The following is a 16,478-nucleotide window of genomic DNA, read 5'->3' as shown; positions in this document are numbered from 1 at the left end:
AAGGACCAACGAAGCAGCAAGGAAGGCTAACAAAGTGGATTAGAAGCCAGAAATGTCCGATCAGGAATCTTTATTATATGGAGACATATATCTTAAACAAGCCCAACTCAGGCCGAGTCTCGCCCTTTACATTAGGGCTGCATATAATCAAATATTTGGGGTGTGAAAGTTCACTCAGATTATATCTGATGGTCTCAGCGCTATGGTGGCAGAATGTCCTCTGCTTCAATCACAAGGAAAATGAGTTGGTAGATCTGGTTCAATGTCACATTCAGCTCAGCACTGCCGCGGCGCAGTTTAGTCTCCGCTCCGATTGTGATTGAAGCAGAGGACATTCTGCCACTATAGCGCTGAGACCATCAGATATAATCTTTCAGACCCTAAACGTTTGATTATATACAGCCCCTGAAGCAGCCCTAATGTAAAGGGCGAAACTTGGCCTGAGTCGGGCTTGTTGAAGATATATGTCTCCATTAATAAAGATTCCTGATCAGACATTTCTGGCTTCTAATCCATTTTAATGTTCTAAGGGCAGAACTATCATCTGTATTATGTTGCTACAAGAGCTGATTCCCTTTCTAGGTGGTATGGGAAGCAGTGATTAAAGGTCCATACCTTCAGCATCAAGCCTGTGAATTTTTTTTTATTCAATTACTTATGTTCATTTTCCCACCATAATAACTGGACAACATGCAAAGAGACTCACAATGAAATATATATATATATTTTTTAATAAGTTTTCTTTTATCTCAGTGGTTGCACATTGGTTGAATGAACTTAACGCCACCACAAAAACTTATAACAAACATTACAGATTGATAATTACAGTGAAAGGTAATGAGCTAAGCTTTCTTTTACATCTTAACAGTAGTTGGTATATGTAAGGTAAGTGCTTTCAGTCATATACTATATGACTATTAGTATATTTTGGTGAAGTATATCATCAATTTAAAAAGTAATATGACATTGTTTCCAAACAGGTTGCAATTTATTCTTACCCTTATATACTGACCATCTTTTTTTTAATTGTTACTGATTTTTTAAAAATTAAAATATCTTCAGATTAATAACAGACATTAGGTATTTTTGTTTGAATATAAACAATGTTTTTGGCAAATAATGATATCTAGACAGAAAAATAGTTTCAAATCTGCACAAATTCCAGACTTTTTTTTTTTTTTTTTATAAAATTACATTATAAATAAATAAAAACTTCAATTTCTTGCACAAACATATGCACATCATTGAATGGTCTCATAGCAATTTTGTTATACCATTCCTACTAAAAATTTTATGATCATCATAAACATCATACTATCTGGAAACTGCATATTTTACTAAAATTACTTTTCTAATGTTTAGATTTTAAAGGGATATACACGCATTTGATGTGTTGTAATCCAAGGGATCAAAATATCTGATGCCACAAACTGTATAAAATGCAGAATCACTTTAGCTATTAAACAGAAGATCACACAAAAATGTTTTAAAGAATTCCCCCCCCCCCCCCAAATTTAAACAATGTTGATAATTTGTTTTTAACTTGTGCTATAAACTACCAAAAAATCTAAATTAATTATAAAAAAGTTATTATTAAAAACAACTTTAATAGACATTGGTATGTTGCAATGTCAACTATCCCAGTTATCATGATTGCAAATGTATACAAATACTAGAATTTTAAAAATACATAATGGTGAATATAAAGTAACTGAAGTTTAGATACATTATTCTTACATAAAATAAAAACTGAAACATTAGACGTACTATATTAGTTTAGGCTCAGACTATGAATTCTTTGTCCTTAGAGAGGTCAAATCTACAGCTTTGATAGAAATATATAGCAATCAAGACATTTTACAAACACAAATTAGAATGGCAGATAATTCTCTAATGAATAATTGTATGGTTAGTGCCTTTAGTTTTCAGAGGGGGGGCAGTGTTGCCCAAGTTTCATGTTATATTCTGTTTCCAAATGGTAAATAAAAATATTATAATCACTAATGTTTACAAAATGAAATGTTTCAAACAATTATATATACTTTAAAAACATAATTTAAAAACTATGTACTTTGTGACACATGTGCAACATACAAAATGAGAAATATGAAATATTTGGTATGATAGTGCTTGAAAACCAAACTTTATAAATGAAATCTAAATTGTACAGGAATGACTTTATAAAGTCAACCAATGTAAAAAGTAAGATTAAACTCTGTTTCATCCATAGCTATATGTATGTATATATAATATGTTTATACTTGCATTAAAGATCTCTTTATAATTTGAGACATAAAATAGGTTTTAAAAGAAAAGTAATTTTCTGCGCTGTAATCCGGTTACAACATTTTAGTCCAACAGAACAAACAGCAATGCTAATTGAACAGAACCTCTGGTTATATCACTAATGTACACTAATCTAGATTAGCGTCACTGTCACACTTTCAGTGACTAGATTATCTTTAGTAAATTGGAATATCGCACAATCTCCTTCCTATGGCCTCGAATTAAGATCCAAGTTACTTCTAAAACAGCAACAACTCTGTTGCTTCTGGTGGACTGAGAGGCACAATCTCTTTAAAGTTAACGGCATCAGCCTTTAACTCCTTCAAGTTTTGTGTTGTGGCACAATTCAGGCACTTTTGCAAACTCTCATTTAGGAAAAAAAGAATGGAACTTGACTGGTAAATCGTATGAAGTTCATACTGTGCAAAGTTTTAATTACTCTTCTGCCATCCTGGAACCCTAAGTGTCAGCAGAGCTTCCCCAAACAATACTTTTGTGCTTTCAGAAATTTAGACTTCGGGTGGGTGGATGCAGAGGGGACTGTACTTATTTCGTTTCACTTCTTATTATCTCAGAAGAGAACATGTGGGGAAGAATCAAAAACAGAGTTGAAACTGTATGTAAAATTGGGATAGGACTTAGCCAATGTGAACTATTGCCATAGTTCAGAAACTGATAACGTTTGAAATTCTGTAGCAGTAAATGAAGGGAGCCATCTGCATCTGCTATAGCTATGGAGATAAGGGAACCATGTTCACAACATCTTTACCCTTTAAACGTGTCATCAAACATCACAGCTGCTCTCGGGTACTTAACTAGTTTAGACTGGAATATACTAAGCATACCATATATACTATTCATATATAATATAGCAGCACTAGTTTGTGGTTTGTCCATGACAAGAACGAAATCGTTAGCATGCAGTTTGTGGCAAGGGAACGGGATAACATGTACAGTAAGAATGCTTTGCTATTCTCAGGGAGGCTTCTTCACAATCCAGTCCAGTTCTCTTGGTTATTTCAGTATTATCTGTTTAAAAAAAAAAGGAAAGGATTATTAAACTGCAGGAAAACTGTACCCTTTAAAAAATAGAGTATTGAATCAGAATTTACATTTCTGTCTATTGTCACACAGGACTTGGCTCTACACAAATCATTTCTTAGGGGCGGATTTTAAAAGGGTTACACGCGTAATATACACTCATAACCCTTTGAAACCCCTCCTGCGCGCCCCGAGCCTATTTTGCATAGTTCCGGCGACGCGCACAAGCCCCGGGGCTTGAAAAAGGGGGCGGTCCGGGGGCGGGGCCGGCCATTGGAGGCAGGCGCAACTTCTAAGTTAAAGGTAAGGGGAGGGGTTTAGGTAGGGCTGGGGGGCGAGTTAGGGAGGGGAAGGTGGGAGGAATGCTGAGTTGCGGGCACAAATATACGCCCATTCGTTAATCTTAAAATCCGGCCCTTAATGTCCAGCATTTAAGCTCTGTATGTTAACACTTAACACAGCCTTTATTTTTGTGCTAACCAATTACCACTACTTGGAGAAGGATACAGAAAAGCCTTGTATGGATAGAGACTGGCATAATGGCAAGCTTTTACATCTGCCCCATTAAAAACTGCCCCCTCACTGGGGGAAAGCTGCGCAAAACAGGACAGGGGTGAGGCAGAGAGAAGCTGGGGGGAGGGGGAGGGGGGCAGTAAGGTGTACAGGGGGCTTTTGCCACATATATCACATATATTTGCACCATTTTGCAGCTGGATCAGTTTTTTCTTTGCAAAACAGACTTGCCCGATCCTGGGGACGCTGCAACTGTGGGCTGCAAGCTCTGTGAAGGGTCATTTCCTCACCATATCGCTATCTTTGTGTGACCACATGCTTTCTGATGTCCTAACAACTGCCATACCAGCAGTCCATATCCTATAAATTTGGCAAATACTGCGTGGGCTGATTTAAACATTTTAAAAGGTAACGGAGCAAAAATGTAATGCATAGATCAACATTAATTTTACGAGCTATACACATATTATCTTTCGAAAATGTTATTCTCTCTTCTTGCCTAGACAACCTCCCCCAGGCTTAGGAGTGAAAAATAAGGTGAATGATGAAAAGTAATTGCTGAAACACCAAAGAGAGAGAGGATTTAAAAGCACACAGAAAGCGCAGCCACGTTAGCAAATGTACTTGGACCACTGCAAATATTTAAGCAAAATATGTATTTTGTTTTGCATGTAAATGAAAAAACTCACTGGTGTAACCAAAAAGATCTATAATCAATAACCAAATGTGCACCCCATTTTTTTATACCAAAATTTTGATTGAAGATTTTTATACATTTTTTAATCTACTATAGTTACTTTTCATTCCTTCAACTTAATTCAAAGCCCACATGCAACCACACTTATATAAGAAGCAATGGGAAAATAGGGGACAGCGCGCCCGCTTACTGTCAGCCTGACCATGCTTAGCGGTGCTGAGAGCCATCTAAAACTGCCATCACGGGAAAAAACCCCTCAATGCATTTGTCCCTTTAACCGTCAGTGTTTCAGGCCACATAACAAGCTCTACATGAACCGGACTTTTGTGGTTCATCGGAAACCTGAGAAACCTACACAACTCTTAAAAAGATAAGGGGCAGATTTTAAAAGCCCTAAGCGCGTAAATCCAGCTGGAATTATGCACGTAGGGGGGTTACGCACGCCGAGCCTATTTTGCATAGGCCCGGCGACGCGCGCATGTCCCAGAGCTTGAAAAGAGGGGCGGGGCATGGGAAGTCTGTGGCAGGGGCGTGGCCAGAGGCCTCCGTAGGGCCTCTAGGCCGGGGGATTGCGCGCCGGCACTCGCAGGCAGGTGCAACTTGCAAAACAAAGATATGGGGGGGGTTTAGGTAGGGGGGGGGGGCGGGTTAGGTAGGGGAAGGGAACAGGGAAAGCCATCGGGGCTCCCCTAGGGCTCAGCGCGTGCAAGGTGCACAAGTGTGCACCCCCTTGCGCGTGCCGACCCCGTATTTTATAACATGCGTGTGGCTGCGCACAAATCTACTCCCGTGCGAAGGTCTTAAAATCTGCCCCATAAGTGTCCAAAGTGGCTTAAGTATTGAGGAATGAGTAAATCAGTACAATTTAATTCTGGATTTAGCAATGGTTAAAGGGACAAATGCATTGAGGGGTTTTTTCCCGTGATGGCAGTTTTAGATGGCTCTCAGCACCGCTAAGCATGGTCAGGCTGACAGTAAGCGGGCGCGCTGTCCCCTATTTTCCCATTGCTTCTTATATAAGTGTGGTTGCATTAAGCCACACTTATATAAGAATTATATAAGTGTGGCTTATGAATTAAGTTGAAGGAATGAAAAGTAACTATAGTAGATTAAAAAATCTATAAAAATCTTCAATCAAAATGTTGGTATAAAAAAGTGGGGTGCACATTTGGTTATTGATTTTAGATTTTTCTTTGCATGTGACATAAAATGAAGAGAGCGCTGAATCCGTTTAAGCTTAGAGCTCCAAATATTCCATCTATATAATGTGCCTTCAAAGTGTGTTTTGTACAGTATACATGGAAATGTATTAATAAAATTAGTAGTGCAAACTACGCTTTGATTTGGGGTATTATTAATCCAACTAAATGTCAATATGTACTTGCTTTCAGAAAATTAATACAATCTAACAGGCTCATACATGTGCATAACGGCGAGCGAGTGGAGTTACGCTTCAATTTTCAATCATGCATGCACTTGCAAACATATGTTTTAAAATACAACTCCCATGCATAAGTAGACACCTAATTTTAAGAGATAGCTCGAGCAAATGTACTTTGCGTATTTTCCATAAGACTTTGCCAGATTTTAACCATGCGCGAGGGTCATCCCAGTTTTTCCAATTAGTCTACCTCTGATTCTTCATCCTGCCTGCTCCCCAGTTGACCCAGATCCCTCACCCTGTCCTGTAAACTCTAAAATTCAAGATATACAGACTTGCCTCTCATCAGGAGCAGCAATAAAGTTAAGCAGCTAACAAGCCGCCACGTGCCGTGGGCTTTGGTTCTAAAATACAGAGTTATACATGTAAGTTTCCAGGCTAAATTCCCAGCCCTAAAAAGCAAGATCCTTCTACTTCCAGGGGAAATAACAATGCATCCTTACTACTTTAGTGTCAAAATGTACATTTTCTTATCAATCAAAAGTTCTACCCCCTTAAGGTCTCTCTATAAGCAGTTTCAACGTTTTTTCTATTTAAAGCAGTTCATAATTCAAAGGACAAAAATTTTCCTTGGAGAATTTTTCTTTTTATGACTCAACTATGTTCTATGTAAAGCCCACTACTCTTTTTGGGCATTTAAAAGTTGTATGTAAACCGGATTGATTTGTAGTTCCTACAAGAACTTCGGTCTATAAAAATTAAAAATAAAATAAAATAAATAAACTACTGTAAAGTCTTGAACTTAGTCAACAATTCTAAAAAAACAAAACAAAAACCCAGCCACAATCACTATCCTTATGGCTAAATAAAAAATAATAGGGTACATTTTTTAAAAAAGCACGAGCGCGTACTTTTGTTCGTGCACCGGGCGCAAACAAAAGTACGCCGGATTTCAATAGATATGCACGTAGCCGCGCGTATCTTTTAAAATCTGGGTTGGCGCATGCAAGGGGGTGCACATTTGTGCACCTTGTGCGCGCCGAGCCCTGCGCACTGCCCTTTCCCTCCCGCCTCCCCCCACCTTCCCCTCCCCTATCTAACCCACCCCCCAGCCCTACCTAAATCCCCCTCCTAACCTTTATCCAGGAAGTTACGCCTGCCTCCGGGCAGTCGTAACTTGTGCGCACCGAATGTCTGCTGGCGCGGCAGGCCCCGACACAGGCCGCTGTGTCAGGGCACTTGGCCACGCCCCCAGACCGCTGCCACACCCCCGAGCCGACACCACTCCCCCTGGCCACGCCCCAAACCGCCCCTTTATGCAAGCCCTAGGACATATGTGCATCCCGGGGCTTGCGCACGCCACCGAGCCTATGCAAAATAGGCTTGGCGCGCGCAGGGGCAGATTTCCTCAGGTTACATGCAAATGTTACGCATGTAGCCTTTGAAAATCTGCCCAAATGTGCTCAAAATCTTTCAGTTAACTTTCTTCCTCTGGAAGCTTACATACAGTAACAATCACTAGCACAAATAGCTGAATACACAGTCGTACTCCTCTCCTTGTGCAGACATTGTCTTCAGGTAACTACATTTTTAAACACTTATAAAGAAATGGGGAAAAGGGCAACATCTGGAAAGCGCTGTACACTAATATTCCCAGATCTAGAGGCAGTCATGGAAGAGACTGACTGGGATGTAGTGGCTGTCATGAAGAACCATGATGGGGATATAGTTATACCAGAGTCAAGGCGTCATCTAGTGCTTAGAGCAGTGGAATGTGAACCAGGGTTCATATCCCACTGCCACTCCTTGTGACCTTAGACAAGTCAATTCAACCTCCATTGCCTCAGGAACAAACCAACAGGGTCATTAATCAAATTGCGTTATGGTGTTTTCGCTTAGACATAACGCATGATATCGCACAGTTTTAACGCTGAAAATAACTACACCTTTTTCAAATGCGTTAAGCTGTGCAATGTCATGCGATATGGCCATAACTCAATTTGCGATTTTTTTCACAAATTCTGTTTTGGGCATTTTTAGACTGGGGCAGGGCCTGAGATAGAGGGAGGGAGGTGGCACCATAGTAAGCAGATATATATGCTACTATAAGTTGAGAGAACACTGTACAAATGTCATGGTTGTGTGAGTTTCCTCACTCCAAAGGACATCAAATCTTCACAAGAGTGCACTGTTCTGTTCGTACATCTCTCTTCTCCCCTTCCCCCTCATAATACCTGCGAAGCGCTAAGATAACGCACATTGCGATAAATAGGCTATTACCATAAAACACGCCCTTTTTCCTCTCGCATGTGATATTTAGTGCAGTTTGATCAATCTAGGCCCTAGGCCTGATTTACTAAGGCTTTTCTGTCATTCTGTATCCATGGGAAAAATGATTAATAAATGAGGTGCTTAGATTGTGAACCCACTGGGGACAGGAAAATACCTACAATATCTGAACATAACCTGCTCTGCAGTGCCTGAAAGGGGGAAGATAAATCAAATAAATGAATATTCATGAAAGACAGGGAAGGAAGAAAGGGAGAAGTAGTGGCACTATATGTACAAAATAATATTAAAGCAACAGATTAATCCTCCTCCTTATGAGGTAAGGAGGAGGATTAATCTGGAAAAAGAGAATGCAACATTTATTTACATTGGTGTAATACACATACCTATACTGCAGGCAGAAGAAATGGATAGAGATTTCACGCAGAATATTTACAAAATTGCTATTGCAAGGTGATTTCATTGTGCCAGATGTTGATTGGGACATCCTGGCTGCACTATCATCTCCCTGCTTCTAGATCTTAGATTTTGTGCAGGGTAACAGAACCTGCACGGGAGAGAGTGATACCGGACCTGGTGCTTAGCAATGGGGACAGTATTTCTGATGCCATGTTAAATGACCATCTGGGATCGGGTTCTGTATAGGAATGCAGGAGGGGAAGATTCATTGAAAGGTGATGGTCCTAGACTTCAGGAAAATCAACTTTGTTAAAATGGGGGAAGTTGGATGGGAAAATCTAGAGGGAAGTACAAGAGAAGTAGGCAAAAGAAAAGGAGACATTGTATGGGCAACTAACCTTTTTGTTAGGAAAGTGAATAAATGTGAACCGACATGATGTTTTCCCTACTAATGCCGGTATAAAAAAGTTTATAAATAAATAAAATAAAATAAATAAATGAAAGAGAGTCTGCTATGGTTTTCTAAAGAAGGAAAAAATGGTTAGAATTTATAAACTTATTTGTACCTCATCTTGGATAGCAAACTGGGATGAGCAGGAAAATGGTTTTAGAAATAAATTTTAAATAAACAATCTACAAGAGACTGCAGAATGAGGAAGATAGGAAACTATATCTGGAAAAGCTAACAGAAGCTAGGAAAGTAGTCAGGAAGTTACAAATTAAAAAAAAAATAGCAATTACGGAAAATGGGGAACATAACTTTTTTTTTTCAAGATATGCTAGTGATAAGAGAAAGTGTAAACATGTTGTTAGAAGACTCAGAGATGAATGGGAAGAATATAGAGAGAGGCTGACCAGTAAAAAGGAAGGGCCAGGAATAGGACAGAAAACAGACACAAAATTGGAAATGAGGCAAACCTAAAATGATTTCCGGAAGATTGTCTTTGTGAGGAGCTAGCAAAACTGAAAGTAGATAAATCAATGGGCCTGGATGGGAAACACCCAAAGGTTATAAGGAAACCTAGAGATATTATGGAAGCTGGTTGACCTTTTGAATGCTTCTTTAGAGTCGGGAGTAGGTCTGGAGGACTGGAAACAGGCTGAAGTAGTTCTTCCTCACAAAAAAGGTTAGGGACTACAGGCCGGTTAGCCTGACCTCAATGGTATAAGCTGCTAAATCAGAGGATAATGCATTTTCTGGAAATCGATGGATTACAAGATTGGAATCAGTATGGTTTTATCAGATGTAGGTCTTGTCAGATGAATCGAATCAATTTCTTTGACTAGGTGACCAGAGAGTTGGACTAGGGGAGAGCTCTAGATATAATGTATTTGGATTGTACTTTGAGATGGTTCTGCATAGGTGATTTATAATTAAACTGAGCACCCTTGGACTGCACCCTGAAGTGAATGGATTAGTAGTAGATGGAGTTTACTCCGAGGACAGGAATGTTACTAAAGGTGTGCTGTATGGATTGGTTCTTTTCAAATTTTTCATAAGTGATACTGTGGAAGGACTACTGGGAAAGCTTTGTTATGCCACCAAAATCTGCAACAGCGTAGACACCCAGGAAAGGGTGGAAAAAATGAGGAAGGATGTATTCAAGCTCAAGGAATATTCTAGATCTTGCAGCTAAGATTTAATACTAGAAAATGCAGACATGCGTTTGGGCAGCAAAATTCCAAAGGAGAAATGAAATTCTTTTGTGCACGAAACAAGAGTAGGATCTGGGGATGTGGCCAAACAGGTGGATAAGGTAACAGAAAAGCCAGAAAGATGCTTGGGTGCTTAGGAAGAGGAATGATCAGAAGAAGATATTGTCCCCATACAAGTCCTGTGTACAATTCTGGAAACTGTCCCTTTAAAAGGATATCAATGGATGGAATTAGCCCAGAGGGCATCTACTATAATGGTCAGTGGTCTTCCTTATAAAGCATATAGGGACAAAGAAGTAATCACGTGTACCCTAGAGCAGGGGTTCCCAACCTTTTTGGGAGCATGGACTCCTTTTTAACCTTCCCCCCACATGGTTCCCTTTCATTTTTACCTACAGTTATATGCCACATATAGAAAAGAAATAATCAGATGCACACCAGGCTCATTCAGAGTTTATATAAATAGGGGTTGATTTTAAGGCCAGCGCATGTACATGGATGTGCCAATTTTATAATTTACGCGCACATGTTATAGAAATCCGATGGCCGCATGTGCAGGCGTGAACGGAGGGGGGGGTTTAGGAAAATACACGCGGTGACACAATCGGGCCTCCCCCAATCCGCTCTAATTAAGGAGCGGACTGGGAGGGAACTTTCCTATCTGTAACCCTATCCCTTCCTACCTCTTCCTCTCTCCTCACCCCATCTATCCCTACCTATCCCTGCTGCAGCAGTCAAAAAAGCAAACAGAATGTTGGGAATTATTAGGAAGGGAATGGTGAATAAAACGGAAAATGTCATAATGCCTCTGTATCGCTCCCTGGTGAGACCGCACCTTGAATACTGTGTACAATTCTGGTCGCCGCATCTCAAAAAAGATATAATTGCGATGGAGAAGGTACAGAGAAGGGCTACCAAAATGATAAAGGGGATGGAACAGCTCCCCTATGAGGAAAGAGTAAAGAGGTTAGGGCTGTTCAGCTTGGAGAAGAGACGGCTGAGGGGGATATGATAGAGGTCTTTAAGATCATGAGAGGTCTAGAACAGGTAAATGTGAATCAGTTATTTACTAGGGGCACTCCATGAAGTTAGCATGGGGCACATTTAAGACTAATCGGAGAAAATTCTTTTTCACTCAACGCACAATAAAGCTCAGGAATTTGTTGCCAGAGGATGTGGTTAGTGCAGTTTAGCTGGGTTCAAAAAAGGTTTGGATAAGTTCTTGGAGGAGGTCCATTAATGGCTATTAATCAAGTTTACTTAGGGAATAGCCACTGCTATTAATTGCATCAGTAGCATGGGATCTTCTTAGTGTTTGGGTACTTGCCAGGTTCTTGTGGCCTGGTTTGGCCTCTGTTGGAAACAGGATGCTGGGCTTGATGGACCCTTGGTCTGACCCAGTATGGCATGTTCTTATGTTCTTATTTATTTATTTTATTTTATTTATTTAAAAGTTTTTATATACTGCACAATAAGGTATATGTATGTCCGTCTAGGCAGTTTACAAAAGTACAAACATAATTTATGACAAAAAGAAAAAGTAAAATACATACATTAAAATTTTAGTTCTTCTAATGATATCTTTGCAGTGATATATAACTGCAGTTATATATAATATTATGTTTTATTATGTTCTTACTGTCCCCGGGAGCAGAAGTAATCTCGGTGCGCTGGCTAGGTGCCGGTGCTTGCTTCACCGGAACAGCGGCTAATGGCACTGTCCTGGCCCACCCTGCCCAGAACATGCCCCCTGGCTCGAACCTTTTGCAGGGCCTGGCACTTCAACGCGTAACGGGGGTTACGCTCGTAGCTGGTCCCATTCTAAAATGTGCATAGTGGGGCAGATTTTCAAGGTCTGGCGGCACGCGTAAAGCCCCAGGAATGGGCAGGGAATGGGTGGGGCGGAGCCTCCAGGCACAGTTGCCAGGATTGTGGGCCTGCCATTGGCCGCTGCGCACAACCTACGCCGGCCCAGAGACAGGCACAACTTATAAAATAATGGTTAGGGGGGGGGTTTCAGGTAGGGCTGGGGGACGGGTTAGGTAGGGGAAGGGAGGGGAAGTGGGGGGCAGAAGGAAAGTTCCCTCTGAGGCCGCTCTGATTTCGGAGTGCCTTGGAGAAAACGGGGAAAGCCAGCAGGGCTCAGCGCGCGAAAGGTGCACTATTGTGCACCCCCTTGTGCGCGCCAACCCTGGATTTTATAACATGCGTGTGGCTGCTCGCGCATATTATAAAATCGTGCGCACAAATGTATGCCCGCGCGTAGGTATTACAATCTGGCCCAGTGCGTGCAAGGTCCGGCCATTTTTTATGCACATGGCCCTTTTAAAATCAGGTCGTTTATGCTTACTGATATAAATGGAATACATGCAGTAAATGTGCAAGAATGTACTTATATTCAATAACTTACAAATGAAACTACAGCAGCCGCACAGCTGGATTTGGAACAACTGGGGGAAGGAGAGAGAGAGAGACTGACCAGGATGGAGTAGTGGAGAGAGAAATAGAGAGACTGCCAAGAAAGACTGGTGGAGGGAGAGAGAGTGGGGATGGAAGGAGAGAGACAGAAATGTACTGGGAGAGAGAGAGAGACTGATGGGGATGGATTGTGGAGAGAAGATAGAGAGACTTGCAGGACAGACTGGTAGAGGGAGAGGGGGAATGTAGTTGGGATGAACCGTGAAGCAGAGAGACTGGTGGGGAAGGGAGAAGGAGGGATGTATGAGGTAGGGCCACATCACTAAAAGGGAGAAGTGGAGAAAGGATTGGTTCACATCTCACTCCCAACACTCCACATCTCACTCCCAACACTCCTCCAATTATTATTTTAAAGAAACTCGTCTGTGAGAGGGAAATCATCCTGTTAGTTTGATACTGGCAGGGGTCCAATGGCTCTCTCCACACCCGCCTGTTACCAAATCCCATACATGCAGAGACAGGACATCCCCACTCCTAAAGCAGGAGGCACCGATACAAACATTTTGCACCATTTTGTCACAAACTACTGGGCATGTACGTCAGTGGCATCTCCAGACAGACGAATCTTCTAAGTAACAAAGAAACCCCCGGCCAGTTTCAACCACCTAAGAAATTTATGACCAAAATTATTCAATATAGGAGTGGGACAGAATCCCAAAATAAAATCTGCACTTCAAGTTCTACAGAACCCTGCATCCACAGAAACTCCCCCAACAGAGGCTGCAGAGCAGAACAAGGGCACTTCCCCTTACCATGCACCATAAAAAATATAATCATCAAATTCTAGTATCACCTCATTTACAACAATACCAGAAACATTGTATAATACAGAATCCTGCAAAACATGTACTTGGGACCTATAGGAGGAGCCTGCCATAAAACCCCAACTGCCAGACTAACTGTAATAATCCTACCCATTAAAAGGCAATACTGCAAATACCCCAATACACCTCCTGTTGGGAAAACTGAGCAAGTCCATCTGCAGTAGGTCCATGTATAGAAACTACATGCTAGCAGAATACCTCACCTACGTCACACAAGCAAAGCACAGACAAAACCCTTGCCAAATACAAAATAAAGAAAACGTAAAGTATAAATACAAATGTACAGACAAAAAATAAACTGGAAACAGCAGTGCAACAATTGAAAAACAAAAACAATGCACGCTTTATAAAACATCAAAGAATACAATCAAGAAATATAAAATATCAATAATAGTAAAAACATACTAATAAAAAGAATATTTCAAAACAACTGATATATAGAACATCCAATAATTAAAAATGCATACATTAGTTTTAAATTTTCCAAACACCAATAAAATATTTCAAATCATCAAATATTAGCTAACAATTAAAACTAATAAAGATTAAAATATTCCCTACTCGCCATTCCTGGGAACTTTCAATTTCTAGTCATCCTGAGATTGCTGTGGATTAGGAGGGAGGCATACGATCTTTCTCATACACACACATTCATTATCATCAAATATACATGCTCACATTTACTGAAACACACATCCACATCCCTCTCATATACACATTCTCACAGAATATGCTCTTTCCTGCATGTGTTCTCTCTCTCCCACACACATGCTCCTGTTCTCTCAAGCACACTTGCTTTCTCATACACATGCTCCCTCTCTCATACACACATGTTCTCACTCACATATATGCTCTCTCTCATATACACATACTTTTACAGACACACACACTCCTCTCCTCTCTCACTCACAGAGGCTCTCACACCCTCACTCTCACCCGGACCCCTCCTGTTTCTTTCCTGGAGACTGCATGGGGGGGGGGGGGGGTACTGTGGCCTCCTCCTCTCTTTTGCTGCCAGCTGGTTGGGATGCGGTGGTGGCGGCCCCGCGGCATTTATCAGTCTTCAGCCACCAGCAGGATGGGTAAACCGGTGGCCTCTCAGGCCTCTTCTTTCACAACGTGGGCTTTCTTTTATCTCTGCTCACTTTCCACGGACCCCCTGTTATGGTTTGGAAGACCCCTAGAGATCACAGATAGGGAACCACTGCTCTCGTCTATGAGCTAATATAAAATGTAGCTTAACAAGATTTTCAGTAACCCATAAGAATATTAATGAGTTTCTCTGCATACATTTGCATATGATGCAGCTCATTCACATATTCCTCATGGTAACCCAGGGAATTTTACATTAATTCCATTTAGCAGACATTTAAGGATTAATATATTTTATCAAATAGGATTTTAAATTAGACTTTAGCCTGAGAATGACCTTCCTGAAGTGTCTTCCCCACAGTGCTCGTGGTCGTAGCTTTCTTGTCACAAATCATGAATTTTGTATTTTAATCAGAAGGCTTACTAAAAAAGAATGCTACTCTAGTTCTCCTATAAGGTTGAAAGGAAACAATGCTCAGAATACTAAAGAGATTCACCCACACTGTTAGCAGGGAAATTGTTATCAGTAGAAACGTGTTTACATGCACACACTGCAAGGTTTCTCCATACAAGTTCAGCACACTAGGTGATGCTGGCTGCAAGTTCATCTTTTTGCAGCTCATGATTACTTATCATGCCTAAAATACTTTTTTTTATAATATCTGATTCTTGCTAAATGCGTCATTAAACATGCAATTAAAAATATAAAACAGAATATTAAAAACCAATGATAAAACTTCTAAATACACAGTAATTCCAATCAATAAAAGTTCCTGCACTGAATGTATTTGTAAGCTTTCTTTAACTCTTGTTCATCCTGGCTGCTACAGTCACCAATGTCATTTGTGAGGAGAACATAAGATTGCCATGCTGGGTCAGACCATGGTCCATCGAGCCCAGCATCCTGCCTCTGACAGTGGCCAGTTCATGTCACAAGTACCTGGCAACTCGCAAACAGTATTTATTTTAAAAATGTATAGCCTGCTTGCATGAATTGTTTGTAGCAGGTACAAATAAACATATACAAAAGACATAATCACAAGCCTAAACGGGTCTATTTCTTGTGCTCACTCCCAGGAATAAGCAATGGGTTTCCTGAATCTATCTGGCTAATAACCGTTTATACATTTTTCTTCTAGAAACTTGTTGAAACCTCTGTGTTAGTCACTTTCACAACAGATTCCACTGACTGAACCGCTGAGTGAAAAAGATATCACTTGTTTTAAAGCTGCTGGTTGTTAGTTTCAAAGACTGTCTCCTTGTTTTAGTATTATTTGAAAAAGTAATAAACTGTTTCCTATTTACCCATTCCACATCACTCATGATTTTAGAAACTTCTACCGTGTCCCCCTCTTTTCCAAGCTGAAAAACCCTAACCTGTGCAGCCTCTCATCATAGGGGAGCCCTTTTATTATTTTTGTTGCCCTCTTCTGCACATAATGCTCCATGGATCGATACAGAGGCAGTATGATATCTTCCATTTTATTCTCCATTCCTTTTTGGATCATCCCAAACATTCTATTTGTTTTATTGACCACTACCACACATTGAGCTGATAATTTCAGTTTATTGTCCACAAGGATTCCTTTGGGCGATGATTCCTAACCAGGAACCCAGCCCTGTGATCTGTATTTGAGATTATTTGTCCTTATCTGCACCATTTTTTATTTATAAAAAAAGAGAGAAACAGTATGTGTGCCTTATCAACAAAGAAACTAATGTCACCAGTTAAATCCGAATCAAATTCCAGCCTAGTAACTTTAAAAAAATGAACTATACTTATTGCCTAAATGAAAATTGGGTGAACAAGCCACTTCACAAA

The 16,478-nt window shown here is 40.5% G+C and overlaps 1 protein-coding gene across 9 annotated transcripts in view; it reads right to left on the bottom strand.

The window, feature by feature from the left end:
* Positions 1 to 723: 723 nt before the first annotated feature.
* The window catches only part of MBNL2 (muscleblind like splicing regulator 2), a 218,886-nt gene continuing 203,131 nt past the window's right edge, over positions 724 to 16,478 (bottom strand). For all 9 annotated transcript variants that reach the window (XM_029604468.1, XM_029604472.1, XM_029604473.1 and 6 more), the window contains one exon: positions 724 to 3,315. In XM_029604468.1, the coding sequence (XP_029460328.1) occupies positions 3,200 to 3,315 (116 nt within the window). In that variant the 3' untranslated portion in view covers positions 724 to 3,199. The remainder of the gene's footprint in view (positions 3,316 to 16,478) is intronic.

The sequence above is a fragment of the Rhinatrema bivittatum genome, chromosome 5 (genome assembly GCF_901001135.1).
Source record: "Rhinatrema bivittatum chromosome 5, aRhiBiv1.1, whole genome shotgun sequence".
NCBI classification, from domain to species: domain Eukaryota; kingdom Metazoa; phylum Chordata; class Amphibia; order Gymnophiona; family Rhinatrematidae; genus Rhinatrema; species Rhinatrema bivittatum.
This window is presented reverse-complemented; position numbering and strand designations above follow the sequence as displayed.